Genomic DNA, 15,490 nt, shown 5'->3' with positions numbered 1-15,490 from the left:
CTGTACCCGGATGACCTTTAGCACAACCTGTGAGCATGGTCCTTAGGGAGTTCCTTCCTGTTACTTCATTTGCTTCATTTATTAAGGACTTTGCAACAGTTTTCAGGGAATACGGCTCAGCCCCAAAAAAACATCTCTGTAAACAAACTCAGAGCCTGTGGGCTATAATCATGTACTCTAGCTTATCTGCTTCTCTAGTATGGTCCTTCACAAAGCACATTAGAAGTATTTCTATGAAGAATACATGATTTCCACTAACATCTGAAAATCTGTGTATGTTTTGTTACCTAGCTCAAAATAAACTTCGACTAGGTACCGCATCCCACAGTCAAACAGACAAAGCCAACCTCCCTGTACTAAGCACTGCTGACACTGCTCGCAGCCATTCTGTTGTCTGGAGAAACAAAACTGTTTCCTTGCTAGTGAAATACCTGCCTGGATTTATTTGTGAATCAGGTAGGCTGTGTCCTGCAGGTAGCCATGAACCTTTTGTTCTGATGCTCAGCAGTAAGAATCTGGTGGAGAAAGTTAGCAGGGAAGAATATGATTTTACTCAAGTGCATTGATTCTTGTGACTCCAGATTTTCTAAAGTCAATCTTTGTTGCCTTAACCACATCACCCTGGGAACAGCTAGCAAATGCCTTAACCGCTCCTTTGAATAGATACAAGAAGAATTAGAGAAACACATATCGGCTTCAAAAAAATCTGGATTTTAAAACAAAAGGAGGACCAGGCAGGGAAAACAGAGGCCTTAGTTGATTGACAATACAGGATTTAAAATCTTTCAGATCCTAATCCATAAAGGGATGTTTGCATCTGGCTCCATAATGGAGTCCACATGCCTGAATTAGATGCCTGGACTCCGTACATGTGCGAAAGGGGAGTTAAGTGCCTCAGAGGAGGATTCACGAAAGCCACTGTTTGGGGAGCTGCCTAAACCAGTCAAATAGGAAAAGCTGAAGATCGCAGTTCATCCTAAATCCTAGCTCTCTCATGGTTTTAAGAGCCTTCTGGTGAATGAAGCACACAGACACAAGTCCCTCCATGCTCAGCTCATAGCCCATAATCCTCTTTTGAAGACGGGTGCCAAATTTTTTCTTCAAACCATGAGCAGCCATCGGCAGCTCAAGCAGATGCTTACTCAGGCTGTGGTAGAGGGGTTTCACTCCTTTCTTCAGCTAAGGGCACTGAAGTGCCCCCTTCCCACCCCCAGAGCCCCAGCAGGAGGTGGGCAGTGAGCTGGCACAGTGAGCAGCAGACCCCAGGAGGACAAAAGTCACAGGAGACTTGTCTCAAAGGACAGGAGATGTTAGCGTGTGAAGAGAGCCTAAGGTCCACTCCCTGCACCATGTAAGGTTTGCACGCTGATGAGGGACTTGAATTTCAATTACAGATTAAAGTCCTTTAACTTCTCCCTCCAACCCTATTTCCCTGTGTAGTCCCAAGCCCATCTCTGCTTGTAACGCTGCCAGGAGCTGCAGGGAGGCTGGTGCCCCCACCAGACCCAGCTGAGTAGCTGGGTAGCGACAGGCTCTTCATCCCCCCACCACTGGTGTAGTCCTCCTTCCTGGCCATGACATCGGTGAAGTGCGAGGGCCGGTTCCCCCTGCAGCCGTTTTGTAACAGGCAGCCGGGAGAGCTGAGCACTGACCCGCTTCATGGCCTTCGTTCTTGCTACTCTCACAGTTACTGCCGTGGATCCAAGCGGCTATGCTGAACATTGTGTGCTGTTTCTCTTGGAGGAGAGTTGTGAGACTTAAGCAAGTGATGGTGTTTAGTCTTCCGTGCTTGGCTCTGGTTTCGATTGGCTCTTGGTTGGTTTATTCCAAGGTGATAGAGTAATTTCAGGTCCTTTGAACCGCAGGATGTTGGATTGTGTATCGGAAATAAATTCTGACTCATGGCATCGTAGGGGTCTAATCCAAAGCACTTCAAGTCAAGGAGACACAATGTATTTACTTCTTTGATAAGAGAATCTCCCTCTAACTTGATTTATTTCTTATTTCACACAAATGTTTAAAAGACTGTGTATTTTCCTGGATCCAGGATAAGTGCACTGGGGGCAGGAGGAAGCTCTGCATGCCTCTGTGTGTTTCAGAGCCATTATTTTTCCTTGCTGTGCTTTTGAGAGATTTTCAAAGCATTTACTATCAGTATTCACTGAATCAAACCTACGCAGAGTTCAAACCTCAGGTTTTAAGTTTTTTGACAGTGTCATGCTCTTCTTATTTCTGCACTTGCAGAGGAAGAAAAATAGCAACTGCATAGGGTCTGTACACATTATACCGGTTAACATCCGTTTCAGTCTTTGCCTGAACTACTCAAGTGAGTGTGCAGCAAAGTAGATTTGAATAAGCAATATTTCTTACCTGCTGCACAAGAGGAAAAGGGAGGAGGTCTTTATGGGCAGATTTGTCTGGCGTGACATAGGGATGTTTGTGTTCAGTTCGGCCACAGTGGCAGTGCAGAGCATTAAGAGTTTTGGCAGTGCTTGCACCGAAGGAGCCAAATTAGGAAGAGATGTACATTGGTAGATCCACTATCAACCTTCCAGCAACTTCCAGGTTCATGTCAGCCCACAGATATGTCCCACAAAACAAAGGGTCTTTAAAAAAATGAACAACCCAGTTTTTAAACCACTTGACTGAATGAGTCCTTAACTGTGGTATTGTCATCTTAGTCTTCATCTAGACAAATAGAATAAAAATAAGAATTACCCATTTAGGGAGTAGGATCATGCGATAGCATCTGTTTGATTTGTGGGAATGGAACAGCGTCAGGTCATGACCAAGATCAGCACGTCCTAACAAATACGACAATATCTGCAGTATTTGACAATAAAATAGGAAAATAAAATAGGAAAATAACTGCTGCTAAATAATTTTAAGACGTCCTTCACTGATTTCTATCTGACTGACGTAGTCTAGTATGCTTAACCTTCTAAGGCAAGATAATTTCCTCCACTGTTTGAACAAAGGTAGGAAAAGTATGCAAAGGGCAATCTTTCAATGGCAAATGTCCTTCCAATAAAAATTCTCTGAGAGGCAGGCAATTTTTTTCAAGAAAAATATTTTGCAGACATTTGTTATTGTTTTCCCATCTCCTGTGGACTGGGACTTTGGGGTCCTGAGAAGCTGTAAAGTTTGAACGCAACAAAGAGAAGTAAGGGAGAGAAGAGCTTTCCCTTGACAGGCTCATCAAAGCAGAGTGAAGGGAAGTATTCTAAGTGGTAACAGTTCACCTCCAAAAGCCTCTTGCTTTTATTTGGAAAGAAAAAAATCATGAAACAGCAAGAGGATGAGAGCTCAGAAAACGCATTTTGTATACCATCAAAACAGGCAAATGAACAGGCAATGCTACGCTTTGCCATTTTCAGAAAGAGGCAGTCAAGCAAATATGGCAAGAAGGCAGAGCTTAAGGCCACAGGATTGCAACAGGAGTCACAGGGAACAATAAACTGTTTCAAATGATTCAAACCAAATACTTCAGTCCCTCACAGATTTCTTGCTTTACAGTCCAAGAAGTCCAGGACTGTTAAAGTAAATGCAGGCTGCAAAGGTGAGGGTATGATCACTACAAAGGTGCACATTAAATTAAGTTTCTCTGTAACAAAGGCTTCAGTCAAAGAATGATTGTACCCAGAATTACATTCCTGGTGAGGTATCATGATTCTGATGCCGTGTTAGTGCTTAATGGTTGCCACCTAGGCCACTGGAAAACATTCAAACTTAACCCAACACCTAAAAAGAGGAGGGAAGTGAGCGGGAATTACAGGTCTAAACTTCAAAGGAACCCTTGTTCCCTCAATGATAATAGAGAGTAAGACGTACCCATTCCTAAAGAACTGTCACCCCACCTGCCTCAGGTACCCAACAGGTGCCAGGAGCCCTCAGTGCAGCCTTTTTACACTGCAACAGCACCAGCGACTGGCTACAGCCTGAGGATCAAGAGAAACACAAAAGCAGTTTCTGCCCACTTTTCCCCAGTCTCCTCAGGTTTGGTTCCAAGCATGTCTACCTAGTCTGAAAAGTCTAATATGAACGTATATTACATCTGCAGTCACCTATACTTCTTTAAACAATCTACATTTTAATTAGAATAAGCATTATCTTCCTTGTGACTTCCGTAACAATCCACCACTGCAATTGACAAAAGCAGTTTTATAATCAGCATTTTCCTGTCTATTGCCACTTTTGAGGAAGCACGTTTAAGAAAAATCTATACTGTAGCACCTGCCTGTGCATTATTGATGTTAATGAATGGGATTTATAAACACATATAAGTTTTCCTAAATGTACTGAGATCTACCAGCTCATGTAAGGTTCCCCCTCTAAGCAGTCTTTACAGAGTCGTGAGACAGTCTGCATTAACAGTCTGCACTAGAATGAAACACATACTGCCTGAGTTGAGCTTTTTTGCCTCTAGGAATCATTGCACCTTCACAAATAACATATTTTATTTTGCCTGCTTTTAGTACATTAATTAATCAAATGAGCAACTACAAATTCTCTTGAGAGTAAAACTGTCAGTTAACCTTTAGAAACTTCTTTGCTGGTTACATTTGGGTGTATGCAGGTTACATGTAATTTGATTTAGTTTCCACAGCCAGGGACAGCCTCCTGCCCCCACCTTTGCCTACACCCATACACCGATCGACAGGGCATCTCACGGAGTCCCTTGAAAGCTCACCTGCCAGAAAAAGGCTGGCATCAGAGTGATGAGACCGCTTGTGTAGCTGTCTGCCCACACCGTTTTGCAACCAGTAACCACCACAGCCTGCTATCAACGCTCTGAGGTTCAGCCAGTCCCAGCACCGTGCCAGAAGGGTGACCGGGGCTGATAAGCAGACAGGCAGCGCTGGGCTTTGATCGCTTTGTGTTACTGGGCCTGGTTTCCAGGCCTTCACGGCCAGCTGCTGCACGGGGAGTCAGCGCGGCCTGTCACTGAGGTGTCTCCATCACAGCCGCCTGCCACCAGGACCGCAGGCAAGCTGCCCAGAGGAGAGCATTAGGCAGGGGATTCAAGCGTGTGCCACATGGCAGAGAACAGGAAAATGTATTCAAAAGCAGGTATTTGCTAAATCCCACCTACAATTAATTCTAATCCCATAATTAGAGTTGCATGCTTTTCTGCAAACATCCTCCTAAATCGGTCCTTCCTCCCCGCCCCGAGGCCTGGCAGTGCTGCATGCAAGCCCATCCACACCAGCAGGCAAGGCAGGGCCGCTTCTGCATGCCATAAATCAGGAGCTTGGTGCTTTTGTTGAATCATCAGGGCCCTGTGCCTGGCAGCCAGGGCTGGTGGAGGTGCCCGTCTCCTCATGCCCAAAGTCGCACGAGCAGGAGATGGCTGCCTGGCTGCCCCCGGGAGGGCTAGCAGCAGACTGGGTGCAGGGAGAAGGCTAAGGATGTGCGTGTTTTCGCATCCATGCACAGAAATATCTGCGTGCAGACAAGTATTTTCATATGTACGTAGATACAGACACACACACGCAAATGTACGTTGTTTGAAAGTAAGAAACGGGGCAAGTTGAATGGTGCCGTTCTCACCCAGATAGCTGGATCACCACCCAGCCCGAGCACATGTACAAACCTATTTGGAAAAAGATCGGAGCAGAGACAGTTGCTTCATCTTTGGAAATAGATTTATAAATGGATAAATGAAGATGTCTCCCCAGGCAGTGCGAGATTGTATAATTACCACTGAAGCCAAAGGCAGTTTATAGATTATAATCTGTTTTTAAGATTAAGACATTTATCTAGATGTTTTCACACTTCTCTAAGAAAGCAACTTGAGGCACCATTTTGAATTAAAAAATAGAAACAGCATCCATGACATATTGAATATTCCCCATCAGCAGCAGGTTTACGCATGTGTGCATTTTAAAATGTTCACTGTGACAATCCTTGTTATGACTGTCTTAGATTTACTAAATACCATATGATAATCAGACACAGTTGTTAGACCTTGAGCAAAATGATTTAATTTATTTTTAACATACTGAACAATAGCTGTTCCTCAGCAACTCAAACGGAGCACAGACACTCAACACTACTTTGTTTCCTTGGAGGGGGCAGTGAAAAGGAGGGAGGGAAAAAATAAACAAACCTGATCTTTGTGGGAGAGTTTCACAGGAGACAAGAATGCAGGACTGCATTTAACAAATCCCAGTTTGCCATGATCTTTCCTCCCTGCTGAGTACCCAGGCACTTTAGGAAGGTAAACTCTTCACCCACCAAGGAAGCAAGCATCACCCCCAGTGACACTGCAGACACTGTCAGAAGCCAAATGATGAAGGACAGTCTAAAACTGGCACGGAAGAGACATTTCTTCCTGGAAGCGCGACTCGGCCCACTCACAGGGTTGCTGCCTCCCCCCAGCCCTTGTGCTCTCTACCACCGAAAATAAGATTAAATTGGTAGAGCTAGTCTCAATTTGTGTTATGGAACTTTGAGGGGAAATTTGTGCCAAGTTACATTTTGTTGCCCTCACTTCCTGTTTATATGTGGATTGCAACTGAACATACAAAAAGAAAACCTCTAAATTAGGAGTTTAATTAGTTTGATTGCAAATTTGAAAACATCTGTTCAAATGACATAAAACCCCGTTTGGCACAGAAAGGCAGAAGAGTTTTTTTTTTACCTTGAAGTGGTAATGTGTGTATTAAGTGGCACTCCAAGCACTGAGCAAACAAAATTCTTTGGCAAGCAGAAGGCTGTCAGTTTTTCCTGCCCCTGAAAATGCAAGTTGCTGCTGAAATCCAATTTCTGTGCAGTACAATGCCTCCTCAAATCCATTTGGAATGTATTTGGCGATACACGAATCTGTCCTCAAGGGAGTTAAGGACTGATGTTGCAGAGATTAATTTTAGCTGAGATAAAGTTTTGAAATCAAGTCTGAAAACTGCGGACAACAACGTGCTAGGAAGATCACTGCTCAAGTCACGTGCACATTGCTGTGGTGCTTCCAGGAAGGAGAAGCCCATGTACTTGACTTTTGACATAAAAAAGCATAAAAGCATTCCCAAGTCATAGTCACACCAGCCACTCACTGGTGCTGAGCAACCACAGGAATTAAAGCCTTGATGGCTGCTTTTTTTGTGAATTTTGTGAAAAAATTCTTAGAAGAAAGCTAGCTGGGTTAGAATTGGTTTACAAATGGGGGGGAAGAGAGAGATGCCCATTGATTTAGTTAAATGCTTTAGAGCTGGTCGGGACATTAAAAGAAAAGTAGAGGGGTACGTGCGGTGTGCATGTGCTTGCAGGTGTAACACAGAGGTTTAAGGAACAATGTCATATAAACAGTAACAGTATTGGCTATTTTATTACCAAAGTAACACTAAAAAGGAAAATGGCTATCACCTCTTGCAAGCCTTTTTTTGCCTCAGCCTGGGATGCCACGTACCTCTGTCTGTGAGCTGGGAGCCAGGGAAATCCCCACAGAGGGCTGCCGTGTGTCTGGACCTGCCAGCGCTCTGCCATGCAGCTGTGCTTCTCCTGGCTGGCTGGGCCACTTGGCATTCTGCTTCCCTGTGTGCCTCTGTGTGACAGGGAGAGACTTCAGTGAGGTTTGTGGGGTTCCAGGTGGGATCGGACACCCCAAGACAAAAACCATCCCTGGGTACGCCACTGTGAGTACTTGGTAATGCAATCATGGTTATCAAGCATACTCCAAAAGTAGCTATGTTCCTAAGCACTCTTGATCTCAAGCCAAAAACATCTCAGAGAACATTGCTTTTTGGCACCAACCATTTTTAGTAGCACTCTTCTGGGCACAAACTCTCCAGATCACTGGGACGCTCTCTTTGCAAGTTTTCTGGTGCTCATTTCCATGTGGAAACCCAAGTCCATGCCCTCCGTGCAGTGGGGAGCGGGTTCCACAGCTTTAGGGAGTCCCCATGGAAAGGACCCCAGGGCAGAAGAGTGTGGGTCCCTGGGATATGTGCACCGTTGGGAAACACAGCACTTCACAGGCTGTGGCAAATCAATAGAGCTAGTCCTGGGGCAAGTGGCTTCCAGGTTCTGAGTGACCAGTAAGTTCTACTTAACCTGAAAACTGGTTGCAGAGCAGTCGCTTCCCTGTAACAACCGATTAACCAAGGCCTGGCTTCCACCCTTTGCAAGACCACCTATGATTCCAAGTCCCACGCAGACGGGCATCACTCTTTCCATACATTCTTCACCCAATTAGGCTAAAACAGCCATTATTTCTTCACACTAATTTAAGAATTATGACTGCTGGTACATTTTGTTTTGTCTTCAGTTTCTGCTGACAAACACAAACAGCCAGAGGGAGGTCCTTTCTAGTTTTCTCAGGAGAAAAGCTCTACCAAAGAGATTATTGAGAAATGTTCTCACTTGAGCTTTGCCCGTAAAACTGCATTTTTTTTCCAGGGACTCTCTCTCACCCACAGAGAGAGCCACACGTGTTCACACACAAGCAGTTGAACATTGTGGTTTGGGATAATTTTCCTTTGCCCTCAAGTTGCTTGCCCCACCCTAGGTAAAGCAAAATATTTACTGGTGTTTTAATCTGAACGATGGCAGCAAAATGATGTGCCACACCACATCTGCTGGAGCAGGAGAGACATATACTGGGCTGTGCGTGAAGACACGGCAGCTTGTCCTCCTCCTTTCTTCAGACATTCAAACAGTTAAGGATTTACCTGCCATGAGCACGTAGACACATTCCCATTGCTCTCTGACAGAAGCCCAGGAAAATCCCATTCCAAAGTTAGCTTATCGCTCTGCTGACAGATACCTTTGAAAGCACTTTGGATCACACTACACCAATGCAGTTTCGGGATGACCTCCAGGTCATCCCGAAACTGCTGAGATATGGGTGAAGGGTGTGGGAAATCTTACACTTTGGCTATATCTTCAGCACGTATTTTTCTCCTCCTCGCTCTGATATTGTCCTTACTGTGTCACTGCTATCAGAATCTACTTTTGCTATTCATAAGCTCTGACAGACCTGTCCAATGTTTAGGATCTATACACTTCTTTTAAAAAACAAGACCAAGATTTCCAGTAGCTTTTAGGCTTTTAAAGATGCTGATAGCTTCCTAGTGCGGTCTTCAAACAACTAGAGCTGTTCACCTGAGAGCTGTTCATTCAGAAACAAACTGCAGGGCAGAAAGAGACCTCCAGCTTCCCCCTCCAAGCACACAAGGGATTTTGCAGAGAAGCCAAGCAGGATGAGAGGCAAAGAGCTGCGGCTCTGAAAGCATCCCCAGGGATGCCTCGTGCTTCAGGGCAGACTTGCCTTACCAAGACAGTCCCCAAGAGCTGTAGCCCATTATGGGGAGGCGGTGAGCAACAGCAGTTGCACACCTCATTCCTCATCAAGGTTAATTTTGCCTGACCCCTTTTCTCTGGGCTGCATGGCCAGCACCCAGCATGTCCCTTCCCAGGTACCTGTGGCAGATCCCAAGACCCAGACAGTGCGTGTGGGGCCACCGGGAGACACTGACCTCCTCCCACAAAGACGTCGGCCAAGTCCCATCTAGCCCGAGGTCGTGCAGTAAATAAACCCCCACCTTCCACCACACAGGCACTGGCCCTGGCCAAAGTCAATAGATTAGAAGCAATCTGTCATATCCAGGCCACACTGTTTTGGTTATGACGAGTGAAAAAAAAAATTCAAGGAAACACAGATGCAGTGAGGTCACTTCATTTTCTGGAGCCTTTCTATCTCTCGAAGCTCTTGCCTGGTTGCCCTCAAAAGTTCCACGCGCACACGCAGAAACTTCCCCTGTTGCCTGTAAAGCTGCAGGTGCGTTGCATTAGGCTTGGCAGGGCCGGGGGCTTGGTGGCAAGCACGGGAGGTTTGGTTTTCTCTCCTCTGTGGGGAGACTGGTGTCTCCCCGTAGGAATTTTTTTCAATTACTTCAAATAGCTCCCACTTGCGCACAAAAACCACATCTTGCTATAAAAACAAAGAGAAAAATTAAATCCGAAGGAATTTTACCTATTTCCCTCTCCACTTATTCCACTGAAGAACTTTATTTTAAAAAAAGAAAAAGAAAAAAGGAAAAAACACTGGCCACCGGAACAGCAAAGTAGCAAGGCACTAATTTAATAACCTCATTCTTCAGAGTACACCCTGCCCTTCCTACTTCTAGGCTGTAACAAGAGCCCCAAATTATCCAACACCTTCTACGGTTTTTCTTCCCAAGGTTTCACCGCATTTCTCTCCTCTCACAAGCGGTGCTTTTCCTCCACAACACAGGGAAAGCTGCAAGCTCTCCAGCAGCTGGGATTTTCCCTGCACATTGAGGCAGGTGTTACCCCACAGGCAGCCGAGGCCTGAGCCAGTTTTTAGGTACGGTGCAGAAAGGAATAGAAAAGCTGACAGAAGAGACCCCAGAAAGGTCACTTGGGACTGCTCAAGCTGTGGGACACGGACCCCGCGTACCTCACGCCCATCCCTTCAGCTCACAGCAAAGCACCGAGCCGGGGGCGAAGATCCACAGAGAACTTACTGGAGATGAAATCCCTGCTGAAATGTTTTGCTGAACGAGGGCGAGCGGCTGCCCTTTGGGGTCTGGGTGCTCCACAGGGCCCTGTGCCGCTCGGCTCGGCTTTCCCCCGCCACATGGCAGCGGGCGAGGGCCGCGACCTCGCGCTCCTGGGCGGGAAGGAGGCCGCGGGCGGGCCGCGCTGTAACGTGTGCCCCACCTAGCGGCCGCTGGGAGCCCGCGGTTTAGTCGGTGCTTGGTTAGGATAGAAAATACTAACTTTCTGCTGGTGGATTTAATGACGACAGTGACGTTACAACACCTGTGGGGAGAAAGCCTCTTGAAAAACACAAGTAGAAAAATGGGGGAATCACAGTACGCGACACAGTTTTAGTTTAGCTTCCCTCAATAAAAATCACATCCAAATTTCCTTTGAGCTATTAGAGTTCACTGAACAAAGTGAGGGAGAGATGTTTTAAAAGCCTTTCCCTAACTGCTCTGCTAAGGCAAACTACTGGGGAACTCAGAGCAGGAGCAAAACACAAGAACTGAGTGAGATATCACCACCTGGTCTATAACCTTCACAACCAACACCAGAGAACAGCGAGAGAAGTCTTCTCTGATGGCAGGTGCCAGCACTCCTGGTACTTGCACTGATCCCTACAGCGTCAAGCGGGGACAACACCAGACAACCCCTGAGGGCTCAATGCCCGCAGCGCCCCATGAGCTCACCCCATGTTGCAGACACTCACACACTCTCCTCACCTGGGCACTCCATGCTTCCCTCCATCCAGGCCCACAGTGGCAGCTCTAGGTGACGAACTAAGCATAATATAAATTGATTTCCTGCCAACTGTGAGTTTTGCTATTTTTTTTCTGCAGGTGATGGCCGTGCTGCTGGTCCCCATGCAGCTGCTGGCGGTGGCTGTCACCATTTACCTGCAGCTGGTGAGGTCCACTCAGGGCGGCGTCTATTATGGCATCAAGCAACTGCCACCCCAGGTGCCCCAGTACCAAGCCCTCGGACAACAAGTACCTCACATGCCGCTGGGCAAAGAAGGCATCCCGATGCAGCACATGGGCAAGGAGGTGCCGCACATGCAGTACGGGAAGGAGTATCCCCACCTGCCTCAGTACATGAAGGAGGTCCCACAGGTGCCTCTGCTTGGCAAAGACATGGCTCCCAAGAAAGAAAAAGGTAAGCGAGCCCCTCACCAACCCTGCACGGGGACACATATGGCACCCCGTGGCAGTGTTTGTCCATGGGTGAGCAGGGAGAGCAGGCTGCTGCTGGCTGGATGTAGTGTAGATTTGCTATTTTGATTCCTGAAGTCATCTTTCTGTATGTTATCTGTGGGACTAACACATTGAACATACAGGGTGTTGCTGCTCAAGTGTGCACAAACGAGCACTTTCAGAGTTCAGTAAAATAAGTTTGGAAAGTATTTGAATATTTAAGAAAGCAACTAAAAATGTCCAGACCAGTAATGCCCAGTGTCATACAATCCTTGTGGGGACAGCAAGTGTATGTGCAGCCTCAGCCCAGCTGGTTAATACTCTGCCTTTTTAAAGGTTCAGCATAATCACAGCTTCCACTGGCTTCAGTGGGAAATGGAGGATTTCAGGGCCTGTTTCTGGAGTGTCTAAACAAGCACAACTCACTGTACTAAAACCAACCTGTCTTGTAAGCAAAGGTTTTCTACATGCATAAAATGCAAAATGTGCAGAGAGAGGGTTTCTGCCTCTCAGAGAACAGTCAGTTCCCTTGCCCTGAAACCTCATCTGTCTCCTGCCCCCAAATCCCAAAGCTCTCACTTATTCCATTTTAGAGCAGAAGAGAAGCAGACATTCCACTACACACAAAAGTCTGCAGCTTGAAAAGCAACCTGCCCCCAGCACAACTGCTCCCAGGCAGCACCTCCCTCAACTCAAACTGAAATGCCGAATGGTCACACACACAAATAAAAACGTGATTTGCAACAATAAAAAGCATTTTGTGAAGTGTTTAGAGGGAGATCTAATTAGCTATGTCTATGCCAAAAACTTTTGAGAGCTTAGCAATGCCAGGTAAGGCTGTAGGTTTCCAGTAACATTTTAATGTGAACTAAAGCCTTGTTGAAAAAGCAAGTCATACCAATCTTAAACTTTTTACTGTTGCAACCTTATTTTATTGATGTTAATCAAGGAATGCTTGCTAATGTAAGCCCCTACAACAAGCAGGGACCCTCCAACAAGTTACTTCACCCTTTAAGGGTGAAGTACTCCAGTCTCATGAGCACACCGAGCAGCTCCTGTGTCCCTCTTAAACTCGTAGGCTAGTCTACAGTAACGTGGGAGAAAAGGCAGATTTCACTACTTAATATTGTATACATGGAAACACTATTAAATGGCTTTTACGTGACAAAAAATAAGCAATGAGGATGCAAAACAAGTATTTCATATAAACAGAAATACACACGCAAGTTTGGGGTATGCAAAACAGCAAGAATATCCTCTTAATTACAAACATCAGCCAGTAATTTTCTGGCTAGTTCAATTTTTCCACCTACCACAAAAACAAGAGGTACCATAAGCAGCATGTTCAGTTCAAAATTACCTTTGTGTTTTTCAAGAGACGTGATTACATTCACCTTTTTTCTGTCTCCCCCTTTCCCCCCCCTCTTCCCTATTTATTTCCTACTCAACCCAGAAATGCCTGTGCGCAGCTTGAGGGGTGAGCAAGGTCCCCCTGGTGAGCCTGGACCAAGAGGGCCACCAGGGCCACCAGGATTACCAGGTCATGGCGTGCCAGGAGCCAAAGGAAAACCAGGTCCACAAGGATATCCAGGAATTGGGAAGCCGGGTTTGCCAGGGATGCCTGGGAAACCAGGGGTGATGGGGCCACCAGGGCCAAGAGGGGAGATGGGACCGAAGGGGGAGGTTGGGCCCATGGGCATACCGGGGCCACAGGGACCACCGGGACCTCATGGACTTCCAGGAATAGGGAAAGCAGGAGCTCCAGGTCTGCAGGGACAGCCAGGACCTAAGGGTGAACCTGGGATGAAGGGTCCCCCAGGGGCCCCTGGGATCCCTGGTCCAAAAGGGGAGAAGGGTGTTGGGATCCCAGGTTTGCCAGGACTGAAGGGCCCGCCTGGGCTGCCCGGCCCCCCTGGCCCTGTGGGTCTGCCAGGAGTTGGCAAGCCGGGGATGGTAGGGTTCCCCGGCCCACAGGGTCCCCTGGGCAAGCCCGGCCCACCAGGTGAGCTGGGGCCACAGGGACCCCCAGGGGTCCCTGGGATGCAAGGCCCTCCTGGCGTGCCTGGTGTTGGCAAACCTGGCCAAGATGGCATCCCTGGCCAGCCGGGCTTCCCGGGTGGCAAAGGGGAGCAAGGCTTGCCAGGCTTGCCAGGGCCCCCAGGCCTCCCTGGGGTTGGGAAGCCGGGCTTCCCCGGGCCTAAAGGTGAGCGCGGGGTGGGTGGCCTGCCCGGCCCCCTGGGGCCCAAGGGGGAAAAAGGGCACGCGGGGCCACCCGGCATGGGGGGGCCTCCGGGAGAGCCAGGCCAACCAGGCCTGCCAGGCATCATGGGTCCCCCTGGTGCTGCAGGCTTCCCAGGACCCAAAGGAGAAGGCGGCGCCGTGGGGCCACCAGGACCAGTGGGCCCCAAGGGTGAACCCGGCTTGCAGGGGTTCCCCGGGAAGCCAGGTTTCCCCGGGGAAGTGGGAGCCCCTGGGCTGCGGGGGCTGCCAGGCCCCACAGGGCCCAAGGGGGAAGCCGGGCACAAGGGCTTGCCTGGGCTGCCGGGCGTCCCAGGTCTCGTGGGGCCAAAGGGCGAGCCAGGGCTGCCTGGTGCCCAGGGGCTTCAGGGCCCATCAGGGATCCCAGGCATTGCGGGGCCAAGTGGCCCCATCGGCCCCCCAGGACTGCCTGGGGCCAAGGGGGAACCTGGCCTGCCTGGCCCCCCTGGCTTCCCTGGTGTGGGCAAACCTGGGGCTGCCGGGCTGCAGGGGCCCCCAGGAAAGCCTGGGGCACTTGGACCCCCTGGCCAGCCCGGCCTCCAGGGTCCCCCCGGCCCTCCTGGGCCACCTGGCCCCCCAGTGATCATCCCCCCAACTCCGCCAGCCGTGGGACAGTACCTGCCCGAGGTGGGGCCAGGGATAGATGGCGTCAAGCCCCCTTATGGCTACGCGGGCAAGAAGGGCAAGGCCGCCGGTGCCGTCTACGAGATGCCCGCATTCACAGCGGAGCTCCTCACTCCCTTTCCCCGGGTTGGCGTGCCCGTGAAGTTTGACAAACTCCTCTACAATGGCCGGCAGAACTACAACCCTGCGACAGGGATCTTCACCTGCGAGATCCCTGGGATCTACTATTTCGCCTACCATGTTCACTGTAAAGGGGCCAGTGTGTGGGTGGCTTTGTTCAAGAACAACGAGCCGCTGATGTACACCTACGATGAGTACAAGAAGGGCTTCCTGGACCAAGCTTCTGGGAGTGCCGTCGTTCAGCTGATGCACGGAGACAAGGTTTACGTTCAAATGCCATCTGAACAGGCAGCAGGACTCTATGCTGGGCAATACGTTCATTCGTCTTTTTCAGGATATTTATTGTATCCCATGTAAAAACAAAAACCAGACAGTCACACACACACACACAAATCTAAACCTTTCTTCTCCGCTTAAAACTCCTATACCATGAAAGATGCATTTAATGACTGTTTCGGACCATCTTGTACAAAAAAAAATTAATACAACATTTGACATTATGCACAGCTAGATATAAAAAAAAAAAAGTGTGGTGAACATATTTAAAGGTGTGTATCAGGTTCATAAACAGTCGTTTTGCACCCAAGGGGGACATATTAGCTGTACATTATATATTTCTGTGACGGCATGCTTCATTTCATTCACAATAATGCAATACTAAGGTTCAAATCAGTTCACGTCACTCTCCTGTTGCATATTTAATTGATGCATTGATCATAGTTATGAGATGAAAAACAGTGACTGAAAACATAGTAGGTCAGTGTCAAATTACATGGAAAAATTGAGTGGCT

At 48.1% G+C, this 15,490-nt stretch overlaps 1 protein-coding gene and 1 long non-coding RNA gene across 4 annotated transcripts in view; one reads left to right on the top strand and one right to left on the bottom strand.

Annotated features, from left to right (window-relative positions):
• LOC118160340 overlaps positions 1-7,559 on the bottom strand; it is a 239,339-nt gene extending 231,780 nt beyond the window's left edge. The window contains exon 1 of one of the 2 annotated variants that reach the window (XR_004747425.1): positions 7,406-7,559. This is a non-coding gene — a long non-coding RNA (uncharacterized LOC118160340). The remainder of the gene's footprint in view (positions 1-7,405) is intronic. The other variant, XR_004747426.1, reaches the window with a different exon arrangement.
• Positions 1-15,376, top strand: part of COL8A1 (collagen type VIII alpha 1 chain) — an 85,783-nt gene extending 70,407 nt beyond the window's left edge. For both annotated transcript variants that reach the window (XM_035314941.1, XM_035314940.1), the window contains 2 exons: positions 11,343-11,658; positions 13,150-15,376. In XM_035314941.1, coding sequence (XP_035170832.1) covers positions 11,346-11,658; positions 13,150-15,056 — 2,220 coding nt within the window. In that variant the 5' untranslated portion in view covers positions 11,343-11,345 and the 3' untranslated portion in view covers positions 15,057-15,376. The remainder of the gene's footprint in view (positions 1-11,342; positions 11,659-13,149) is intronic.
• The last annotated feature ends 114 nt before the right edge of the window (positions 15,377-15,490 follow it).

This window comes from Oxyura jamaicensis, chromosome 1 (genome assembly GCF_011077185.1).
Source record: "Oxyura jamaicensis isolate SHBP4307 breed ruddy duck chromosome 1, BPBGC_Ojam_1.0, whole genome shotgun sequence".
In the NCBI taxonomy this organism is placed as follows: domain Eukaryota; kingdom Metazoa; phylum Chordata; class Aves; order Anseriformes; family Anatidae; genus Oxyura; species Oxyura jamaicensis.
This window is presented reverse-complemented; position numbering and strand designations above follow the sequence as displayed.